Genomic DNA, 18,753 nt, shown 5'->3' on the forward strand with positions numbered 1-18,753 from the left:
TTTGCGAACATATTGTTTAGGATTTGCATATGATTCCGCTGAATTTGCTCTATCGCCTTTTCTAATGCTGCTGGCTGACTTTTTAAAATATATATATATTTTTTAATTAAAGATTTATTGGTTTGCAAATGTATGTGCAATGTCTCTTCTTTCAATTTACATCTTCTACAGATCAGTTTCATTTGTTGAGATATCAGTGTTACATTAGGAAGAAAAGGGGGAAAGAGGTGGAGGGGGGATGGTGAGTGGGGTGGGGTGGCAACACTCTTATTCTTCTACTTAGTGTATGTGTGGGGTTTTGTGTCAGTGTCACTTGTGTGGGTTCTCTTTACTATTCACTTATATTTCTTTGGTGGTGAGAGAGGTTGGGGGTGGCCTAGGGAGTGGGTGGTTGTCTTTGATTGGCTGTAGTGAAATTTGTTTTCGTGTGTGAGTGGTGTGTGTGTGTGTGTGTGTGTGTGTTTGGATCAGGTTAGCCAGATTGATTCATATGCTGTTGGTGGGTTGCCGGCTGACATTATGAGATTGTTTGTGAGACTTTGGTATTGCAGGAGAGCATAGGAAATGGCCTCCATCTGTGTACACTTGCTCTTTTGAAGAAAGCAGTGCTGCATCATGACTTTGGATGGACACCGAATTCCGAACTGAATCAGGCTTATTCTAAAGAGGGGCAAAGCAACTCTGGACCAGTTTGAAGTGGGTCAGATTGATCCAGAATGGTTTGGACTGATCTGCATCTCAAAACAAGCTAGAGCAGGCATAGGAAAACTCCAGCCCGCCAGATGTTTTGGAACTACAACTCCCATCATCCCTAGCTAACAGGACCAATGGTCAGGGATGATGGGAACTGTAGTCTCAAAAACATCCGGAGGGCCGGAGTTTGCCTATGCCTGAGCTAGAGGCAGGGACTGATGGAAGAGTGGGGAGACAGCCCCACCCTTCCCGCGAGCGGCACCCACAGCATCAGTACATGTCCCCGCCCCAATATTGTAATCATTATTATTAGAAAATAAAATAGAAAAGTTCTGGGGAAATGGTTGTCCCTCAACAAATATCAAATAAACACCAAGCACTTCTTCCACCAGATGGCAGCAGGTTGCCACATACACACATAAGTCTCTTTTCTTTTTTTTCTTTTTTTATATAATTTTTATTAATTTTTACATATTAGTTATCATTCATACAATAGAACTTCACATCTTATACAATCTTTTTGGACTTCCATCAGCCTCTCTGATGGTCTTCCGTTCTTATCACTCATTCTGCATTTCTTAAATTCCTATTGCCTTTAACTATCTTAACTAACAGACCCCCTTGTTACCTTTTTTTTTTTTTGCAATATTTCAAATAGTCCACCTTACAAAACTTCTCGCAAACCTACAAGCGTAATATGATCGTCACAATTAGTCTCCAAATAGTCCGTAAATTTATGCCAGTCTTCTGTGAATCTCTGGTCCCGCAGCTTTCGAATTCTTCATGTTAATTTATCTAATTCTGCATAGTCCTTCAGTTTCATCCTCCCTTCTTTTGTCGGTAATTCTTCTTGTTTCCAATTTTGTGCCAATAATATTCTTGCTGCCGCACACAAGTCTCTTTTCATGTTTATTGTTGCTTTAATGAACATACAGAACGAAGGTACTTCTGTTTCGTGTTTGCAGCAGTGGTGAAGTGAGACCTTTGACTTGTAAGTTTATCACCAGCATTCTCTTGGTTCCATCCCTGCCTCCTAAAGCCTTCTCGGACAACGGCCACCCAAGGTTTGGAGACCTTGCTTCGGGACTTACAGAAACTTGCTTTCCTCCTCCAGGCTGAGCTCTCTCAGGTGCGGCTCAGTATCCCCATTTGCAGGCAGTACAGCTCTGATCTCCCTTTCAATGGCCTGCGCTCTGGCCTCCAGCCCTCTCTCGAACTCTGCCTTCTTCTCCAGCACCAGCTCCTTCACCGCTTTCCGTGCTGCGTCGCAGCCTTCAGCTAACGCGGCTCGCTCAGCAGCCAGGCTTGGTTGGTCAGCTTCCATGGCCAGGAGGCGGCCTAAGCTGCTCACACGCTCCATGAGGTACTTCTCCGACACCAGGGTGTAAGTCTCAGAAATCATGCCTACCAGTTGGGCCATGCTAGAGGCATTAAAAACATGCCCGTAAACCAGGTCAGCGGTGAAGGCTTTGGATGAGTAGCTGGAGATCTTCTGGGCTCCATCCACAGTGTCAGAAAATTCTTTCACGCTCCAGACCAAGCAGGAATCAATTAAGTTGGAGATCATTTGGAAAAACCTCACCATTTTCTCCCATTGCTCCTTCACCCGCCCCAGGGCTTCTAGGCCTTTGATGAGCATTTTTCTGGCCGTGTCAAAGTCCACCTCCTTAACTTGATAGCCTCTCATGCTGCAGAGAATCTCCGCCAATTCCTCATTCTGCTTCTTGAAGTTTTCAAAGCTCCTCTGATACTCCTCCCTCGTGGCCTTCAGAGTCTCTCGGCTCTGCTGTACTTTCAGACGGGCATTTTCCACCCCTGAGCTTGCTGCTCCCCCCATCTTGGACACATTGGGTGGTTTGGGGGAAAAGGCCGGAGACCGAGTGTAGGCCTTGCTATAGGAGTCGAACTCCAAGGCCTTCTTGTGGAGTTGGTGTATCCCATCCAGCAAGCTCTTCCCCACAGAACCAATGCCACCCACCGCTGAGGCCACCTTCTCCAACTGTTGGCAAATATCCAACCCACCTTGGCAAATCTCCTGGGCTTTGACTTTGGGGTCGCACCCTTCCTCTTTCTCAATGGAGTCTCTCAGCCTCTGGAGGTTCTTCTTCACCCACTCCGTTTTGACCTCCCCGCTCTTCTCATCAACAAGCATAGATGCCTTAAGGCCTCCATGTTCATCCAAGACGTTCTTCAAGCTGGTAGCAAACGTTAACAGCTCAGCGGACTTGGAGCAGATGACACTAGCTGATATAAATGGAAACATCCTGGCCAGTCCCTCCCCACTGCCCATGCCAGCTGCTTCTCCCAGACTCCCCTGCCTCCCTGCTGCCATCCGTGTAAACTCAACCGAAAAAGCACTAAGGGTCTGAGTGAGGGTGGTGACCAGCTCCATTCCCACTGCATCCCAGCCTGTGGGGATGGATTCCATGGCTTTCTTGTACTGTTGGAAGGACTCTTCCACATGCTCCCTCATCTGGTGGTGGTACCTTTCAGCCATCTCCTTGGCCTCCTTGGCCGACTTTTCTCTGATCTTGGCTTGCTCCAGAGCCGTCTGCACTTCCTCCAGCTCCTTCTCGTAGCCCTGCTTGGCGTTGAGACAAGCCTCGAGGAGTTCCTGGATGAGGTTGATCACGTCAGTGAACTTGGCCCTCACCGCCTTGGCCAGCCCACCACACTGCTCTGTAGCCGTCTGGAGGTTCCTCAACTGGTTAGGAAGCAAGGCGGTGACCACCTCGGCCTCCTGGATGAGAGTCCGCACAATCGTTTTCATCTGTTCCGGAATGCCGTTTGCCAGCAGCCTGATTTGGTCCATGTTGACGTGAGCCTCGTTGAAGGCGGTCCAGCCTCGGTTGCTGACTTGGCACAAAGAGGCCTTGAAGGATTCTGGGTACTTGAGGTGCTGGAAGCCTCGCTCTGGGGGAAGCAGGTTGATGGAGAAGTCGCCCTGCCCTGTGGAGATGAAGATCAGCTCCCCCAAGATAGCAATGGAGATGGGCGCTGGCATGAGGAACTCTTCCCAGTTGGCGTACGGTTTCATGAGAAGCTCGGTTTCTTTGCGGACATCATGTCCTTTGCTGAGGGTCTCCACAGCCTTGACCAAACCATGTGGTTTTCCTTCTGGTGATGCCATTGTGCGGAGCCTGTGGGACAAAAGTGACATGTCATTCGGGAAAGAGGACCTTGAGAACAAGCCCACCACATTTAATTTTTTCATTCATTCATTCACTCACTCACTCACAAACATTAATAATAATAATAATAATAATAATAATAATAATAATAATAATAATAATTTTTATTTATATCCCACCCTCCCCAGCTGAAGCCGGGCTCAGGGCGGCTAACAACAATAAAATAGTACAACCTTCTAAAATCATTTCATTATAAAATTAATTCAAATCAAATTGATGGCAACCATTAAGCTAAAGTTCTGTGAAGATTGCCAAGGAGGGAGTCAGGCTGTGCCCTGACCAAAGGCCAGGTGGAACAGCTCTTGTCTTGCAGGCCCTGCGGAAAGATGTCAAGTCCCGCAGGGCCCTAGTCTCTTGTGACAGAGCGTTCCACCAGATTGGAGCCACAGCCGAAAAAGCCCTGGCTCTAGTTGAGGCCATTACTCTTTTAACCAAACAGATCCACCTAAAAACTGGAGCCTGAGTCACAAGGGGCAGTCACCTGACTAGTGATAGGTCTCATAAAACCAACAAATTCCTCACCAAGTGTAGGTTGTTGAGACAAGCAAAATCTTAATACTATAGGGAACCAGAAGTTGTAAGTCTCTGAGCAGATTCTTGTCAACGTGTACCTGAAGCTGCAAGATTATAACTCTATCCATTTACCAGAAATAATGCTTAGGGGTTGTATGAGCCAGAAAACTGGTACCATGAATTGGTTTCGTGAACAAACACAAGGGGCCATGATTCTAAGATTGGTAGGCCACTTCCCTTCCCCTTGAGAGACGGCCAGCAGGTGGCTTCTTCTGCCTAGACTCCCAACACCCATAATTCTACAGATCTGATTTGTGGTAGGTCATCTGATACCATCTGTATCCATGGGCAATACTGATTATATAAACCATCCTCCCCCAACTTGGTGTCCTTCACGTATTTTGGACTACAACTCCCATCATGCCTCATCATTGGCCATGCTGTCTGGGGCTGACAGGAGCTGGAATCCAACAACATTTGGAGGGTACCAGTTTGTCATAGGCTACACATCCTTGAGCCTTGGAGGCTCCCAAGTCAGATCAGAGCATAGTGAGAGTTGGGTTCTTTAGAACAGAGATGGGGAGAAAGTAGATTGGTATCTACTAGTAGATCTCTGGGTGATTTCCAGTGGGTAAGCAACTCCTGTTTAACAAGAGCAGCATCAAAATGATTCTTCTCCTTGCCACCACAATTAGACTGCTGAAATGAAGAAAACTTAGGTGTGGATTTTTATGTGGAAACTCTGTGAGCATAGCTCAGTTCTGGCTCTCAAAACAAGTGTGCTCAGCAGCAGCAGCTCAGCTCACAGGTAGGGATGGATGGATTTGCCAATTGCAATTCTCTCATTTGTCCAACCTTAGATTTGGTCCTCCAATTTCTACAGCAAATTTGCAACTTTGGAAAAGTCTCCTGAAAATCCACAGCATTTTAGTGGCAATTTCTCCTAATACAGTGGTACCTCGGGTTAAGAACTTAATTCGTTCCGGAGGTCCGTTCTTAACCTGAAACTGTTCTTAACCTGAAGCACCACTTTACCTAATGGGGCCTCCCATTGCCGCCACACTGCTGGAGCACGATTTCTGTTCTTGTCCTGAAGCAAAGTTCTTAACCCGAGGTAATATTTCTGGGTTAGCAGAGTCTGTAACCTGAAGCGTCTGTAACCTGAAGCGTCTGTAACCCGAGGTACCACTGTACGCTATAATGCAATCACATATGTTATCTTCACAAATATATGCATTTTTATGTCCACTTTATCTTAAAACATAAATTCCTGTACACATTGCTTGGGTGGAGAACGGCACTCCAAAATTCAGAGAAGTGTACATTTTGAATGGTGGCGTGTTTTGGAAAGTGCCAATTTGGTAGGTTTGCCTTCAAAAGCAAATGTAACATCCCACATCCCTAATCACAGGGAAACATGTTCTTTAGTTCTAAGCATATGTTGTTTTGCATCTTGGTCTGATTTGTGGCTCTAAGAGTTCCAGTAAAAAACAAACAAGGTCCTGCAAACCTGATGCCTGCCCTCCCTTGCTATGGATGGGGCTTGTTATCTAAAGGCAGCATAAAGGTAAAGGGACCCCTGAGCATTAGGTCCAGTCGTGGCCGACTCTGGGGTCGCGGCGCTCATCTCGCTTTATTGGCTGAGGGAACCGACATACAGCTTCCGGGTCATGTGGCCAGAATGACTAAGCCGCTTCTGGCGAACCACAGGAGCGCTCGGAAACACTGTTTACCTTCCCGCTGGAGTGGTACCTATTTATCTACTTGCACTTGACGTGCTTTCGAACTGCTAGGTTGGCAGGAACAGGGACTGAGCAACGGAAGCTCACCCCATCGCGGGGATTTGAACCACTGACCTTCTGATCGGCAAGTCCTAGGCTCTGTGGTTTAACACACAGCGCCACCCGCGTCCCTTAAAGGCAGCATAGGAGGCCAGAATGTCAGGATTTTCTTAAAACTTAGTGGCCGTCTGTGAGTTACAGCTGGGGGCGGAAGAGGCCACTGGCCCCAGTCTCTGCATTCTCTTGGAAGGTAGGAGATGTTGAAGCTACAGCGAAATACCGTATTTTTTGCTCCATAACACTCACTTTTTTCCTCCTAGAAAGTAAGGGGAAATGTCTGTGCGTGTTATGGAGCGAATGCCTACAGATGGCGGGGGGATCTGCTGCAGTCGTGAGCAGAGGATCCATGGTTCCCCTTCCTTCCCTCCGTGGCTCGCTTTGAAACAGCAATGCGGGAGAAGAGCCGCTGAGTGGGGAGGAGAGAGGGACAGAGAGCCTGCTTGCTTTAAAGGAGCAAAGCGGGAGAGGAGAGGAGCCTTCTCCTCTTATACCCCTCTTCTGCATTATTAACAGCATCCTTCTCCACCCACCCCATGCGTGCTCCTTGTCCCTTGAGTGCTTTTCCTTCCCTCCCCACTTAAAACATGGTTACAAAGCACGGATCCACATGGATCCTAAGGATTTTTTCACTGGGTCACCCCAAATTCACCATCAGATCACATAGCATGTCCATGGCTACAGCTTGCACCAAAAAAATCACGCACCCACTGTTGCCTGGTGCCGCAGTGGTGCAAAAACATGGTTACAAAGCATGGATCCACATGGATCCTCAGGATTTTTTCATTGGGCTACCCCAAACTCACCGTCAGATCACATGTCTGTGGCCACAGCATGAACCACAAAAATCATACATCCACTGTTTCGTTTAGAATATTTATTTTTCTTGTTTTCCTCCTCTAAAAACTATGTGCGTGTTATGGTCGGGTGCGTGTTATAGAGCGAAAAATACGGTAACTTAGAATCAGGAGGATTCTAGAAGAGAGAGTTATAGGAAAGAAACCAGGCAGGGAAGTCTTGGGGCGGTCTAATGGGTTAGCTAGATGAAAGTTAGGGTTTCCGTGTTCTCTGAAATGGGAAGAAGATGTAGCAATTCATGGAAACGAATGGATTTGACAGCTTTGTGCAAGGAATCTGAAATGCGCCCGCTTTTAGCTTACTGAGTCAATTTGCCATTTGACTGACTGGTTTATGGGCTCAAACAACTCTGTTGCAACATAATTTGCCGCCCTCACTTTTTGTTATCCTTCTTCAAGGATTGACAGCCTTGGATTGCCTTTGGGTTTACAAAAACACACAAGCCGTTAATCAATCACCCCTGGTAACAACAAACCGGGTCTGAGTTGGGGAAGGGCAGGGGGAACGGATGGAAAAAGCAGATAGCCATAAAAGTGGATTGGTTTATTACCCTTGCTTAACATTCCCTCGTAAAAGGCTCGGAGAGCCTTCCTCTCTTTTGAGGCTATAAAACATTATCTTGCAGATAGGAATAGTTCCAAACATGTGGCCTATTAGTTAAGTGTGATGTGTCCACAATCAAACAATTAGTTTGGATTCATAATATTGAAGAAGAAGAAAGAACTACAAAATTTGCAAGTTCATGTAACACAGGTCAAAACTACAAAAGTAAAAAATAAAATTGCACTGCCACTTTAATATAGGTCAATATCAGTCCCTTCATACGATGATAACCATTTGCCCTGAGTGCATTCTTGTGCATATCTCTCTCAGGGTTTACACACTTTCCTTCTCGTCCCGCTGCTTTTCCCTGGGGGAAACTGCTTTTTTACACCGAATTGGAGCAAACGGCAATGGGCTTTTCCGCAGATTGAGGTTTGTTCTGATTAAAAGCTAAAGAGCAGGTCAAGTGGGAAACTTCCCAGACCTGTGCTTTGCAGGGACAAAGAAAGGACAAGCAGAGCGGTCAGTGGGCTGTTTGTCCTTTTCATTTTTTCCATTACAAAACACGTTGCACAAATGTGTGAACTTTCAAATGGTCTACTTCTAAAAAATACGGTACACCCCACCGAGTGCAGGTGGGGGCAAGCTTCTTGTCGCACCCCCTGCTCTGCTGTTTACAGAATTCCCACTCTGTGTATACACCAGACATTCAAAGCACATTTCCCCCCACATTCTGAGAATTGTAGCTTACCCCTCACAGAACTACAACTCCCAACGCCATTAACAAACTACAGTTTGCGGGATTCTTGGGAGGGGCAAATGTGCCCTGAACACGCCTTAAAGGTCTGGTGTGGATGCAGCCCCTGATTCCTAGCATTCAGCCCCTTACCCTGATTCACTAGAATCTACTTCCCTTCCCCCAATAAAACTAAGAATCTGTTGTTCTGTTGAGGCAGCCAATGCTCTCAGTGCTGCCCTTGTGGAACTCAGCAGAGAGAAGGATGTGAGCAAAACTGCCTGTCATTACTCTGGCTCCACCTGCTGTTGTTTTCCTCCTTTTGTCTTCTGCCGATAGACATCAGCCACTACTTGGTTGACCCCCTAGTCTGCTACTGAAGGGTGTCTTATGATGGCTAATGTTTTTCCTTTATCTTCCCCATATGTTACCCCTTTTCTTGCCCTCCCTTTCGTAAGCTTACTTATTTGTGTTGTTCTCTTTTTTAAAATAATAATAATAATAATAATAATAATAATAATAATAATAATTTTTATTGGTTTTACAAATTCGTTCTTATAAATAAAATTGTTGCAAATATCAAAATTAAAACAAGATTCTTCTGAATCTCAGGACTTCCCTCCTCCCCTCAGTGGGTTCTTAAAATACCTTTGTCAACTGCATACATTGGTACCTCGGATTACAGACGCTTCGTGTTACTTTGCTTCAGGATGAGAACAGAAATTGCGCGGCGGCAGCGGGAGGCCCCATTAGCTAAAGTGGTGCTTCAGGTTAAGAACAGTTTCAGGTTAAGAACGGACCTCCTGAACGAATTAAGTTCTTAACCCGAGGTACCACTGTATTATAAGTTCATCCAAATTACAGTCCTCCGTTATGTCCAAAGTCTCTGTTACATTGCAAGAGTTATTAAAAGCCTGCCAAAAAGTCCAAGTTTTTACAGTGTTCTTTTAGACATAATCTACATTTCTCCCAATCTCTATTGAAGTTTTGTGCTTTTTAGTAATGTTCTCCATTCAGTCCCCATGCCGCTCCATTAAAATCCCAAGGCCCACAAATTTGTAGTGCCTCAATAGTCCTCCTCGTCCCCCTGTTCATTTCGCACTAATCTTTACAGTAAAATGAGCCGCCAGTGCTAAAATCTCCAGGGATCCCCTATTGCATCAAACCTCACTCACCTTTCGTCGAGCCAAAAGACAACAGTGCGGTGTGCTCAGGTCTCAACGGAGGGCCCCATAAATAGGCTGTGGGTATGTTAAGCCACATACCCCAAGCATTTCGAAATACCTGGCTTCACATGGACATAAATCCTAGTTCCTCCCAAGTTGATGTTTAAACCCTTGGGCTGGGTGGTGAGGAATGGGAAGAGCTGCTACGTCTGCATTTTACATTCCGATTGGCTTACCATCCCTGTTATTTGCAGGTGGTCCTGGAAAGCAGAGTGTAGATTTGGAAGCACGGACGAGATCCAGAGCAAACGAAGATTACGCAAGTGGCAGCTTCCAACAAGGTAAGTCTCTACAGAAAAGGAAAAGTTAGATGGCTGTCAGTGGCAAAGCTGCATGCTCCGGCACGGGGGGGGGGGTGAAGAACAGGCGGGGGCATGGCTGGCGCGCGTCCCGGGGGCGTGGCACACCGCCTGCAGGGGCATGGCATGCGTCCTGTGGGCATGGTGCCCGGCGCGGTGGGGGGTCGCGCAGCGCATGTCGGGGGGGCGGCCACGATAGCACCCCCCTCCCTGGTGGTGCCAGGGGCGATGCGCTCTCCCCCCCCCCGGTTCCTCCGCCAGAGTGGGCAGTAACATTGAGTTTCTGGCAGCAAATGAAAAGCATATACAGTGGTACCTCGGCTTACATACGCTTCAGGTTACAGACTCTGCGAACCCAGAAATAGTGCTTCAGGTTAAGAACTTTATGTCAGGATGAGAACAGAAATTGTGCGGCGGCAGCGGGAGGCTCCATTAGCTAAAGTGGTACCTCAGGTTAAGAACAGTTTCAGGTTAAGAATGGACCTCCAGAACGAATTAAGTTTGTAACCCGAGGTACCACTGTACAGTGGTACCTCTGGTTGTGAACGGGATCCCTTCCGGAGGCCCATTCGCAACATGAAAGAAACGCAACCCGCAGCGGCGCGTCTGCGCACATGTGGGTTGTGATTCGCCGATTCTGCGCATGCGCGTGACATCATTTTGTGCATCTGCACATGCGCGAGCGGTGAAACCCGGAAGTAACCCTTTCCGGTACTTCCGGGTCACCGTGGGACGCAACCTGAAAAAACATAACATGAAGCAAATGTAACATGAGGTATGACTGTACAGTGGTACCTCGGGTTAAGTACTTAATTCGTTCTGGAGGTCCGTTCTTAACCTGAAACTGTTCTTAACCTGAAGCACCACTTTAGCTAACGGGGCCTCCTGCTGCTGCCCGCCGCCGGAGCACGATTTCTGTTCTCATTCTGAAGCAAAGTTCTTAACCCGAGGTAATCTTTCTGGGTTAGCGGAGTCTGTAACCTGAAGCGTATGTAACCCAAGGTACCACTGTATGTTTTATGATGGATGACTTCTATCCCCCTCCCCCGCAATTTGTCGGTAGCAAATATAATGGGGCAGGGACCACAGGTCACTGATTTTGAAAGGAGGAATTGAGTTTGAATGCAGAAATTCCAAGATTCAATCCTTGGCATCTTTGCTTGAAGATGAAAGGGAGTGGAATTGATCGGGACAGCCGCTGGCTACCAGTCAGAGTAGACAACATTGTACTGAAGTGAATGAACAAATAGTCTGAGCTGGTATATGCAAGTTTCCAAATAATGCAGAATGTTTTTTTCAGGCAGGACAAAAAAATAATGGGTATGTTCAGCCTTACAAGACTTGCCAATAATGTTACAGTGGTACCTCGGGTTAAGAACTTAATTCGTTCTGGAGGTCCATTCTTAACCTGAAACTGTTCTTAACCTGAGGTACCACTTTAGCTAATGGGGCCTCCCGCTGCCACTGTGCTGCTGCCACACAATTTCTGTTCTCATCCTGAGGTAAAGTTCTTAACCTGAGATATGGGTTATCTCAGGTTAAGAACTTTTCTGGGTTAGCAGAGTCTGTAACCTGAAGCATCTGTAACCTGAAGTGTCTGTAACCCGAAGTGTCTGTAACCCGAGGTACCACTGTACATGAAGTCAGAATGTATTTTAGAGCAAACTGGGGAAGGGGAGTGATAAACAAGCTCATGGCTAAACTGGTGACTGGTAGCGAAGAGGGCGTAATTTGCTCAGTTCCGCCTAATATGTACACAAACCAAAACAGAGCTAGCTAGCCTTTTAAATTCATATTTCTCCAAATACTGCCATGCAGTTCCTTGACCCAAAAATGGGTACCAAAAACAAACAAAAAAGCATGTGTTAGGGGAAAGTGCACATGAAAATGAATATATTGCTCAATGTAATGTACAAAAATGCATTGTTTTAGAGGGAATTCCTTGTAAGGTGTTACATCAGGCAATGTTATTCTGCACAGAAATGCACAAAATTATGTACATTGGTGTACATAAATTAGGTGAAATGCGCATGAGGAGGTGAACAAATTTTAATGCACTGGTTGTTTTTTTAAAAAATGCAAAGAAATGCAGTAACTAAGGCATTTCAGTGCTAAATAAAAGATTGATTTTAGAAAGCATGGTGAAAGAAGAAAAAACAATTACAGTGGTACCTTGGGTTAAGTACTTAATTCGTTCAGGAGGTCTGTTCTTAACCTGAAACTGTTCTTAACTTGAAGCACCACTTTAGCTAATGGGGCCTCCCGCTGTCGCTGCGCGATTTCTATTCTCATCCTGAAGCTAAGTTCTGTAACCTGAAGTGTTTGTAACCTGAAGCGTATGCAACCCGAGGTACCACCGTATAGTAAAACGTGTAGAAGAGGATAGGTTCCGCTGCCTGATATATCACTTTACTCGTCAAAACCACACCATAGAAAGGTACTGCAATGTTGTCTGTTCTTTCAACACAAAAAAGGCCAGGTTTTCTGCAGACTGAGAAGGATGGGGAACCACAGTAAGTCCATGATTTGATCACAGGCGTCGGCAAAGTTTTTGTGGCTTGGGCCGGTTCACGGTCTCGCAGACGCCGTGGCGGGCCGGAGTGTGTGCGCACGTATGCGCAAACGCTATTTCCGGCGCTCCTTCCGGCGTGGAGAGGCGCGCAGCTTCCCATTGGCTGCTGGAGTTTCCTGCAACCAATGGGAAGCCGGCCAGCGTCGTGAAAGGCGGTCTCCGCTCTGCTCTGCACCGGTTTAGCGCGGCGCACCGGAGCCAACTTAAGCAGGTGGCGGGGGTCCCTGAGCGGGCGGCAGGGGTCCATGGGCCAGTTAAACAACCCCCACAGGCTGCTTATGGCCTATGGGCCTTAGGTTGTTGACCTCTGATTGATGGCATCATGCAGAGGCCCAGTAAAATGTGAGTGTGTGAAGTATGCCAGTGCTGGGGTTCAGGACACCAAAGAGCTACTTTGGCTGGTTACAAACAGATGATTAACTTGCCACTCCAGTTCCCCTTTCGGACCACATTTCATAAAGACAGCTATGGTCCTCAGGTGGGTCTTGTCTTAACTTCTGACCTGATATCCTTGGACAATGGGCTTGCATTCCTGAGTGGGGTGGTAAGAGAGGACCCTCTGCCTTAATCTGAGCAAACACAAGCCTTTGTGCCATATAAATGGTCTCGTCTCAATTCTAGTCAGGGTTCCTCCGTAGCTGTTGGACTACATTATCCCCATAATTCCTGGCCATTGTTTATGTTTGAGGCTAAAGGGCCTTCTCAGTAGCGGCACCTGCCATATGGAACGCCCTCCCGTCAGATGTCATATACAGTGGTACCTCGGGTTAAGTGCCTAATTCGTTCTGGAGGTCCGTTCTTAACCTGAAACTTTTCTTAAGCTAATGGGGCCTCCTGCTACTGCCGCGCCGCCGGAGCACGATTTCTGTTCTCATCCTGAAGCAAAGTTCTTAACCCGAGGTACTATTTCTGGGTTAGCAGAGTCTGTAACCTGAAGCGTATGTAACCTGAGGTACCACTGTGTGTGTGTGTGTGTGTGTGTGTGTGTGTGTGTGTGTGTGTGTACACACACACACACACACACACACACACACACACACATACACCGGTATATATAATTTTAACATATCAGTTCCAGCAGGGATACAACATATCTTCTCATCTTATACAATATTTTAGACTTCCGTCAACACCTCTGATGATATTCCGTTCTTTATCACTTATTCTGCATTTCTTAATAATAATTCTCTTCGTAGTCTTTCTTGCAGTATTTCAAATAATCCACCTTACAAAACTTCTTGCAGTCCCCTCCCGTCAGTTGTCAAGGAAATAAACAACAACTATTATTATTATTATTTATAGAATTTATATATTTATGTATATCACAGAACAAAATCAAAATATAAAACCACAAAATATATAATCAAAATAAAAACAACAGCCCAATAATGCCCCCCCAAAACCCCACATTTTAAAAGGGCATATCTGATTTTAGAAGACACCTGAAGGCAGCCCTATTCAGGCAAGTTTTTAATGTTTGATGTCTTACTGTGCTTAATGTTTTCATTTGTTGGAAGCCGCCCAGAGTGGCTGGGGCAACCCAGTCAGATAGGTGGCTTTTTTATTATTATTATTATTATTATTATTATTATTATTATTATTAGTGCTGATGGAAATCATAGTCCAATTTTGGGAATGAACCACACTTGCATTTGACATCTCCCTCCCAACGAACCCCCCACAGTCCAGGCATATGATGCAACTTTTATTTTAACCCACCAAGTTGACCCACCTGCCTGGTTCTACACCTCTACATTTTATTGCCCCTCAGGGCCTTTTTTAGTTTATTCCTTATCGGTAGGATGGCAATTTGTCTCTATTACTTGACTAAAAGGAATGTGGAGGCCACTGCCTCAGGGCGGTTGGCACATCTTTGCTGATCTCAGGAGAAATTGTCTTGCGTACAGAAACCAAGCCCTCCTTCCAACACACTGAGGAGGGAATTCCCCCTGCCAAGGGTGAGAATTAAGGCGGTTCATGAGAGAGGAAGAGGATTCCTTGGCTATGAGAGTTGATATTATCTTAGGGTCATTTTTTACAGGCCCATGTTGCAATTCAGGATGAACTGAGGCTTACGATGAGTTCCTCCAAGCACGTTCCAAGTTATTGCGTTTGGGCCAATGGGTTTCACTGACCCAAGCCAAGAAGAAAACTAGTGAATGAGCAATGTCCTGTTGCTGCACCCACACTGGGTGGTTTCTGCTTTGATCAGTGATGCTCAAGGACGTACAACATAATGCACCAATAACTCGATCTTATGCATGTTTATTTTAATGTCAATTCAATTTGCATACAATCGTACCTCAGACGTCAAACAGAATCCGTTCCGGAAATCTGTTTGACTTCCAAAATGTTTGGAAACCAAGGCGTGGCTTCTGATTGGCTGCAGGAAGCTCCTGCAGCCAATCGGAAGCCGCGGAAGCCTCGTCGGACGTTCGGGTTCCAAAGAACATTCGCAAACCGGAACACTCTGTGTGGTGTCTGTGGCGTTCGGGAGCCAAAATGTTCAACTCGCAAGGCATTCAGGATCCAAGGTACGACTGTACTGCCTTTCTTTATAACTTATAGCTATATTCAGGGAATGACTAAATATCCAACAACAGCAAAAATCACATTATTGTCCGATAACAGAGAAATCCTAACTCTGACCAGAAAGCAGCAGCTTCCTATGTTTGTTCCTGGGGGAATAAAAATGCAAGTATTGTAATAAAACTTTTGGGAGACAAGCTAGGGAGCTGCATCTCTCTGGGTGGTGGTCATTTCGGGATTGGGGATGCACATTTTTCTTACATAGTTAATGTGAAGGACCGGTGTGATCTAGAATAAGGAGGGATCAGCAAACTTTTTCAGCAGGGGGCTGGTTCACTGTCCCTCAGACCTTGTGGGGGGCCGGACTATATTTTTTTGGGGGGGAGAACAAATTCCTATGCCCCACAAATAACCCAGAGATGCATTTTAAATAAAAGGACACATTCTACTCATGTAAAAACACGCTGATTCCCGGACTGTCTGCAGGCCAGATTTAGAAGGTGATTGGGCTGGATCTGGCCCCTTTGCCTTAGTTTGCCTACTCTTGATCTAGAATAGGTAAAGGTAAAGGGAACCCTGACCATTAGGTCCAGTCGTGACCGACTCTGGGGTTGTGGCGCTCATCTCGCTTTATTGGCCGAAGGAGCCGGCGTACAGCTTCCGGGTCATGTGGCCAGCATGACTAAGCCGCTTCTGGCATACCAGAGCAGCGCACGGAAACGCCATTTACCTTTCCGCCGGAGTGGTACCTATTTATCTACTTGCACTTTGACGTGCTTTCGAACTGCTAGGTTGGCAGGAGCAGGGACCAAGCAATGGGAGCTTACCCCGTCGCGGGGATTCGAACCGCCGACCTTCTGATCGGCAAGTCCTAGGCTCTGTGGTTTAACCCACAGCGCCACCTGTGTCCCATTGATCTAGAATAGATGCTGCCTTATGTGTGGAGTAAAGTGAGGACTATTCCGTCAGGACATTTGCTGAGCGACATTTTCATAAATTCACAACGGTGTCCCAAATTAGCCTCCTTTCACTAAGTTCTGAATCTGGCTTTCTGCATGAAGCTTGCTAGACGAGTGACCTTAATATGCTGCTCACCATTTCTGTTTCCCCTTCTAGCTCCCATCCAGCATGGCTCTTGTGCACGATACGACTTATAACTCCTCCATCAAGGAACACTTGGAGGCGGGAATGCAAGAGCTTGTTCTCCTCACTGGGCTTCTGCTCCTCCCGTGGTCAAATAAGGAGGAGATGTGTGCTAAAACCCACGGCCAGGTCACCAAAGCATTGCATCGTTTTTCCGAGGCCGAACAGAGTCTCGAGTCTCGCCTGCAGCTACTCGATTCCCAGTCGGAGGCCCTGATAGCCATGAAGAAACTCATGCAAGATGACCTGCAGGAGAAGAAGGGGGACTTGGAGGACCTCGGAACCCAGATCGTTGCCCTCAAGGAAGCTGAGAAGAAGTCCCAGGAAATGCTGGAAACTGCGGAGTTGCATCTGGAACATACAGAGGAGCAGCTGAGACTGGCTCGTGAGGGAGTGGCAAGGAACCGTGTGGGCCGGGAAATCGGCCTCCGGATGATGGCCCTGCCAGGGCTTGGGTCGTTCATTGGTAGGTTATCCCCTGAGCCAGCAAGTCTTGAACCAGAAGTGGTACCTTCAAGATACCAGAACACCTCACCCCAACCCATTCCCTCAATACCCCCATGAAATATACTCGGAGTCGAGTGTGGATTTCATGCTCTTTATTCAGCTCATAGTAGTGAGGAATGAAAGTTCCCCCACAATATCTGCTTTATATACATTATTTACACAATGGGCCGCACGTGATTGGCTAATTCCGGGATTCTCCTGTAGGCCAATCAGGTTGCAGATTCACTTCCACCTGGAGCTGGATTGGGTGGCTCCTGCGGACCAATCATACTGCTGCATTGTTCTAGGACCAATCAGACTGCTGCATTTTGGATCCTATTGTTCTAGGACCAATCAGACTGCTGCATTTTGGATCCTATTCAACTCAGTACATAACACCCCAGATGAAATTATCACTGATTTGTCTTTTCTTTTAGGGGCTGGCATGGCTATTGGTTACCAGGCGGCCTTGGACTCAGCAGAGAAACTACTAATTGAGGCACAACAGGCTGTGGACCTCTGCACAGCAGAAGTGGTTGGCTACAGTGACAAGATTGCACGCCTCTCCCAAAAGGAGCAGAAGGTGCAAACTGGAATCAACTCCGCAAATCAAAGGATCCCCCAGATTGAAGCCCAGTGTGGTGAGCTGCTTGCTCTCCAGAGGGAGGTGACAGTGCAGCAGTCCTGGATCAGAAACTGCCTTTCCCTATTGGATCTATTGGCAGGCAAGATTCACGCAGCTGAAGTCATGTCCAGCTATGCCTGCGTCCCTGAGTTGCTGGTGGATGTCTTGGAGGAAATCTCAGCCGTGGTGGGAGGGAAGGATGGAGCAGCATTCCAAGCTGATAAGGAACTCCAGGCCTCCGTTCTGGAAATCAACAAAGCTGTGAATTCTCTGAGAGCCAGGGCAGGAAAGAATGTGTCCACTGATGATTAACCTCTCCGTGGTCTCTCCGATCAAAATGATTTTAAACAGTACTGTACCTGTTTTCCCATTCCATTTCCCCATTTCTGAGGTGTACTAGATGCGTACCTAAATGCTGCTTACCTACACAATTTGTAAGGGTTTTGGTGGCAGGATTTTGTATTGTGGAGTAAACAAAGTCGAATAACTTTACTAGGTCATGCTGTATTTTAAAAGTATCCAAATGCTGATGTCCTGAAAAAATTCTGGATACTGTATTGAGTGTGAAAAGCAACTCTCTTTTGTGTATTGATCCTATATATTTCGGCTCACAACAGTTCTCAGGACGAGTATTTTACTGCCCTTTTGTGAGGGTGATGTAAAAAGGTAAAGGTACCCCTGCCCGTACCAGTCTTGACAGACTCTAGGGTTGTGCGCCCATCTCACTTAAGAGGCCGGGGGCCAGCGCTGTCCGCAGACACTTCCGGGTCACGTGGCCAGCGTGATGAAGCTGCTCTGGCGAGCCAGAGCCGCACACGGAAACGCCATTTACCTTCCCGCTAGTAAGCGGTCCCTATTTATCTACTTGCACCCGGGGGTGCTTTCGAACTGCTAGCTTGGCAGGCGCTGGGACCGAGCAACGGGAGCGCACCCCGCCGCGGGGATTCGAACCGCCGACCATGTAATCGGCAAGTCCTAGGCGCTGAGGTTTAACCCACACCGCCGACCATGTAATCGGCAAGTCCTAGGCGCTGAGGTTTAACCCACAGCGCCACCCGCGTCCCTGAGGGTGATGACTGAGAGCCTTTTTATCTGACTTGGATGTAGGGAGTGAGGTTGGGGTGGCTATTTGCAGTGTTTTTGTCCGCCAGCACCAAAAACAAGACCCAGCCTTTCCCTCCTGCCTATGAAGACCTATGTAATCGACCTGTTGTGTTAAATCCAGGCTATGTTTGCTGCCCTTTCTGAAATCAATGGGAGTTTAGTTAGTCATAGGTGACTATCTTTTTTGCACTGGTTTTCAATGAGACCTGATTTAGTGTGGATCCAACCTCCTCTCAAAATAAGCTTTCTCCACAAAAGTGATGCCATTCCTCCCTGCTTGCTATGGAGAGAATATTGGATGCAATACACTTTGAGAGGCCTTCTTTAGCTCTGTATATGGTGACAACAGTGCAGTATGTCCCACTATTGGGGCTTACTCCCTAATACAGGGAGGCGG

General features: G+C 46.8%; 2 protein-coding genes across 2 annotated transcripts; one reads left to right on the forward strand and one right to left on the reverse strand.

Annotated features, from left to right (window-relative positions):
* Positions 1 to 1,208: 1,208 nt before the first annotated feature.
* Positions 1,209 to 9,674, reverse strand: LOC128408662 (uncharacterized). The gene is made up of 2 exons (XM_053378651.1): positions 9,548 to 9,674; positions 1,209 to 3,833 (listed from the first exon to the last, which is right to left on the reverse strand). The coding sequence occupies exon 2, from the start codon at positions 3,821 to 3,823 to the stop codon at positions 1,781 to 1,783; it is 2,043 nt and encodes a 680-aa protein (XP_053234626.1). The 5' UTR covers positions 3,824 to 3,833; positions 9,548 to 9,674; the 3' UTR covers positions 1,209 to 1,780.
* Positions 9,675 to 9,717: 43 nt separating this feature from the next.
* LOC128408675 (uncharacterized) lies at positions 9,718 to 17,807 on the forward strand. The gene is made up of 3 exons (XM_053378666.1): positions 9,718 to 9,879; positions 16,115 to 16,607; positions 17,065 to 17,807. The coding sequence occupies exons 2-3, from the start codon at positions 16,127 to 16,129 to the stop codon at positions 17,562 to 17,564; spliced, it is 981 nt and encodes a 326-aa protein (XP_053234641.1). The 5' UTR covers positions 9,718 to 9,879; positions 16,115 to 16,126; the 3' UTR covers positions 17,565 to 17,807.
* Positions 17,808 to 18,753: the final 946 nt, after the last annotated feature.

The sequence above is a fragment of the Podarcis raffonei genome, chromosome 2 (assembly GCF_027172205.1).
Source record: "Podarcis raffonei isolate rPodRaf1 chromosome 2, rPodRaf1.pri, whole genome shotgun sequence".
NCBI lineage: Eukaryota > Metazoa > Chordata > Lepidosauria > Squamata > Lacertidae > Podarcis > Podarcis raffonei.

Coding starts and splice junctions, on each gene's coding strand:
- LOC128408675 (XM_053378666.1), top strand. CDS start 16,127: ATGGCTCTTGTGCACGATACGACTTATAACTCCTCCATCAAGGAACAC. Junction 16,608..17,064: donor AGGGCTTGGGTCGTTCATTG/GTAGGTTATCCC, acceptor CTTTTCTTTTAG/GGGCTGGCATGGCTATTGGT.
- LOC128408662 (XM_053378651.1), bottom strand. CDS start 3,823: ATGGCATCACCAGAAGGAAAACCACATGGTTTGGTCAAGGCTGTGGAG.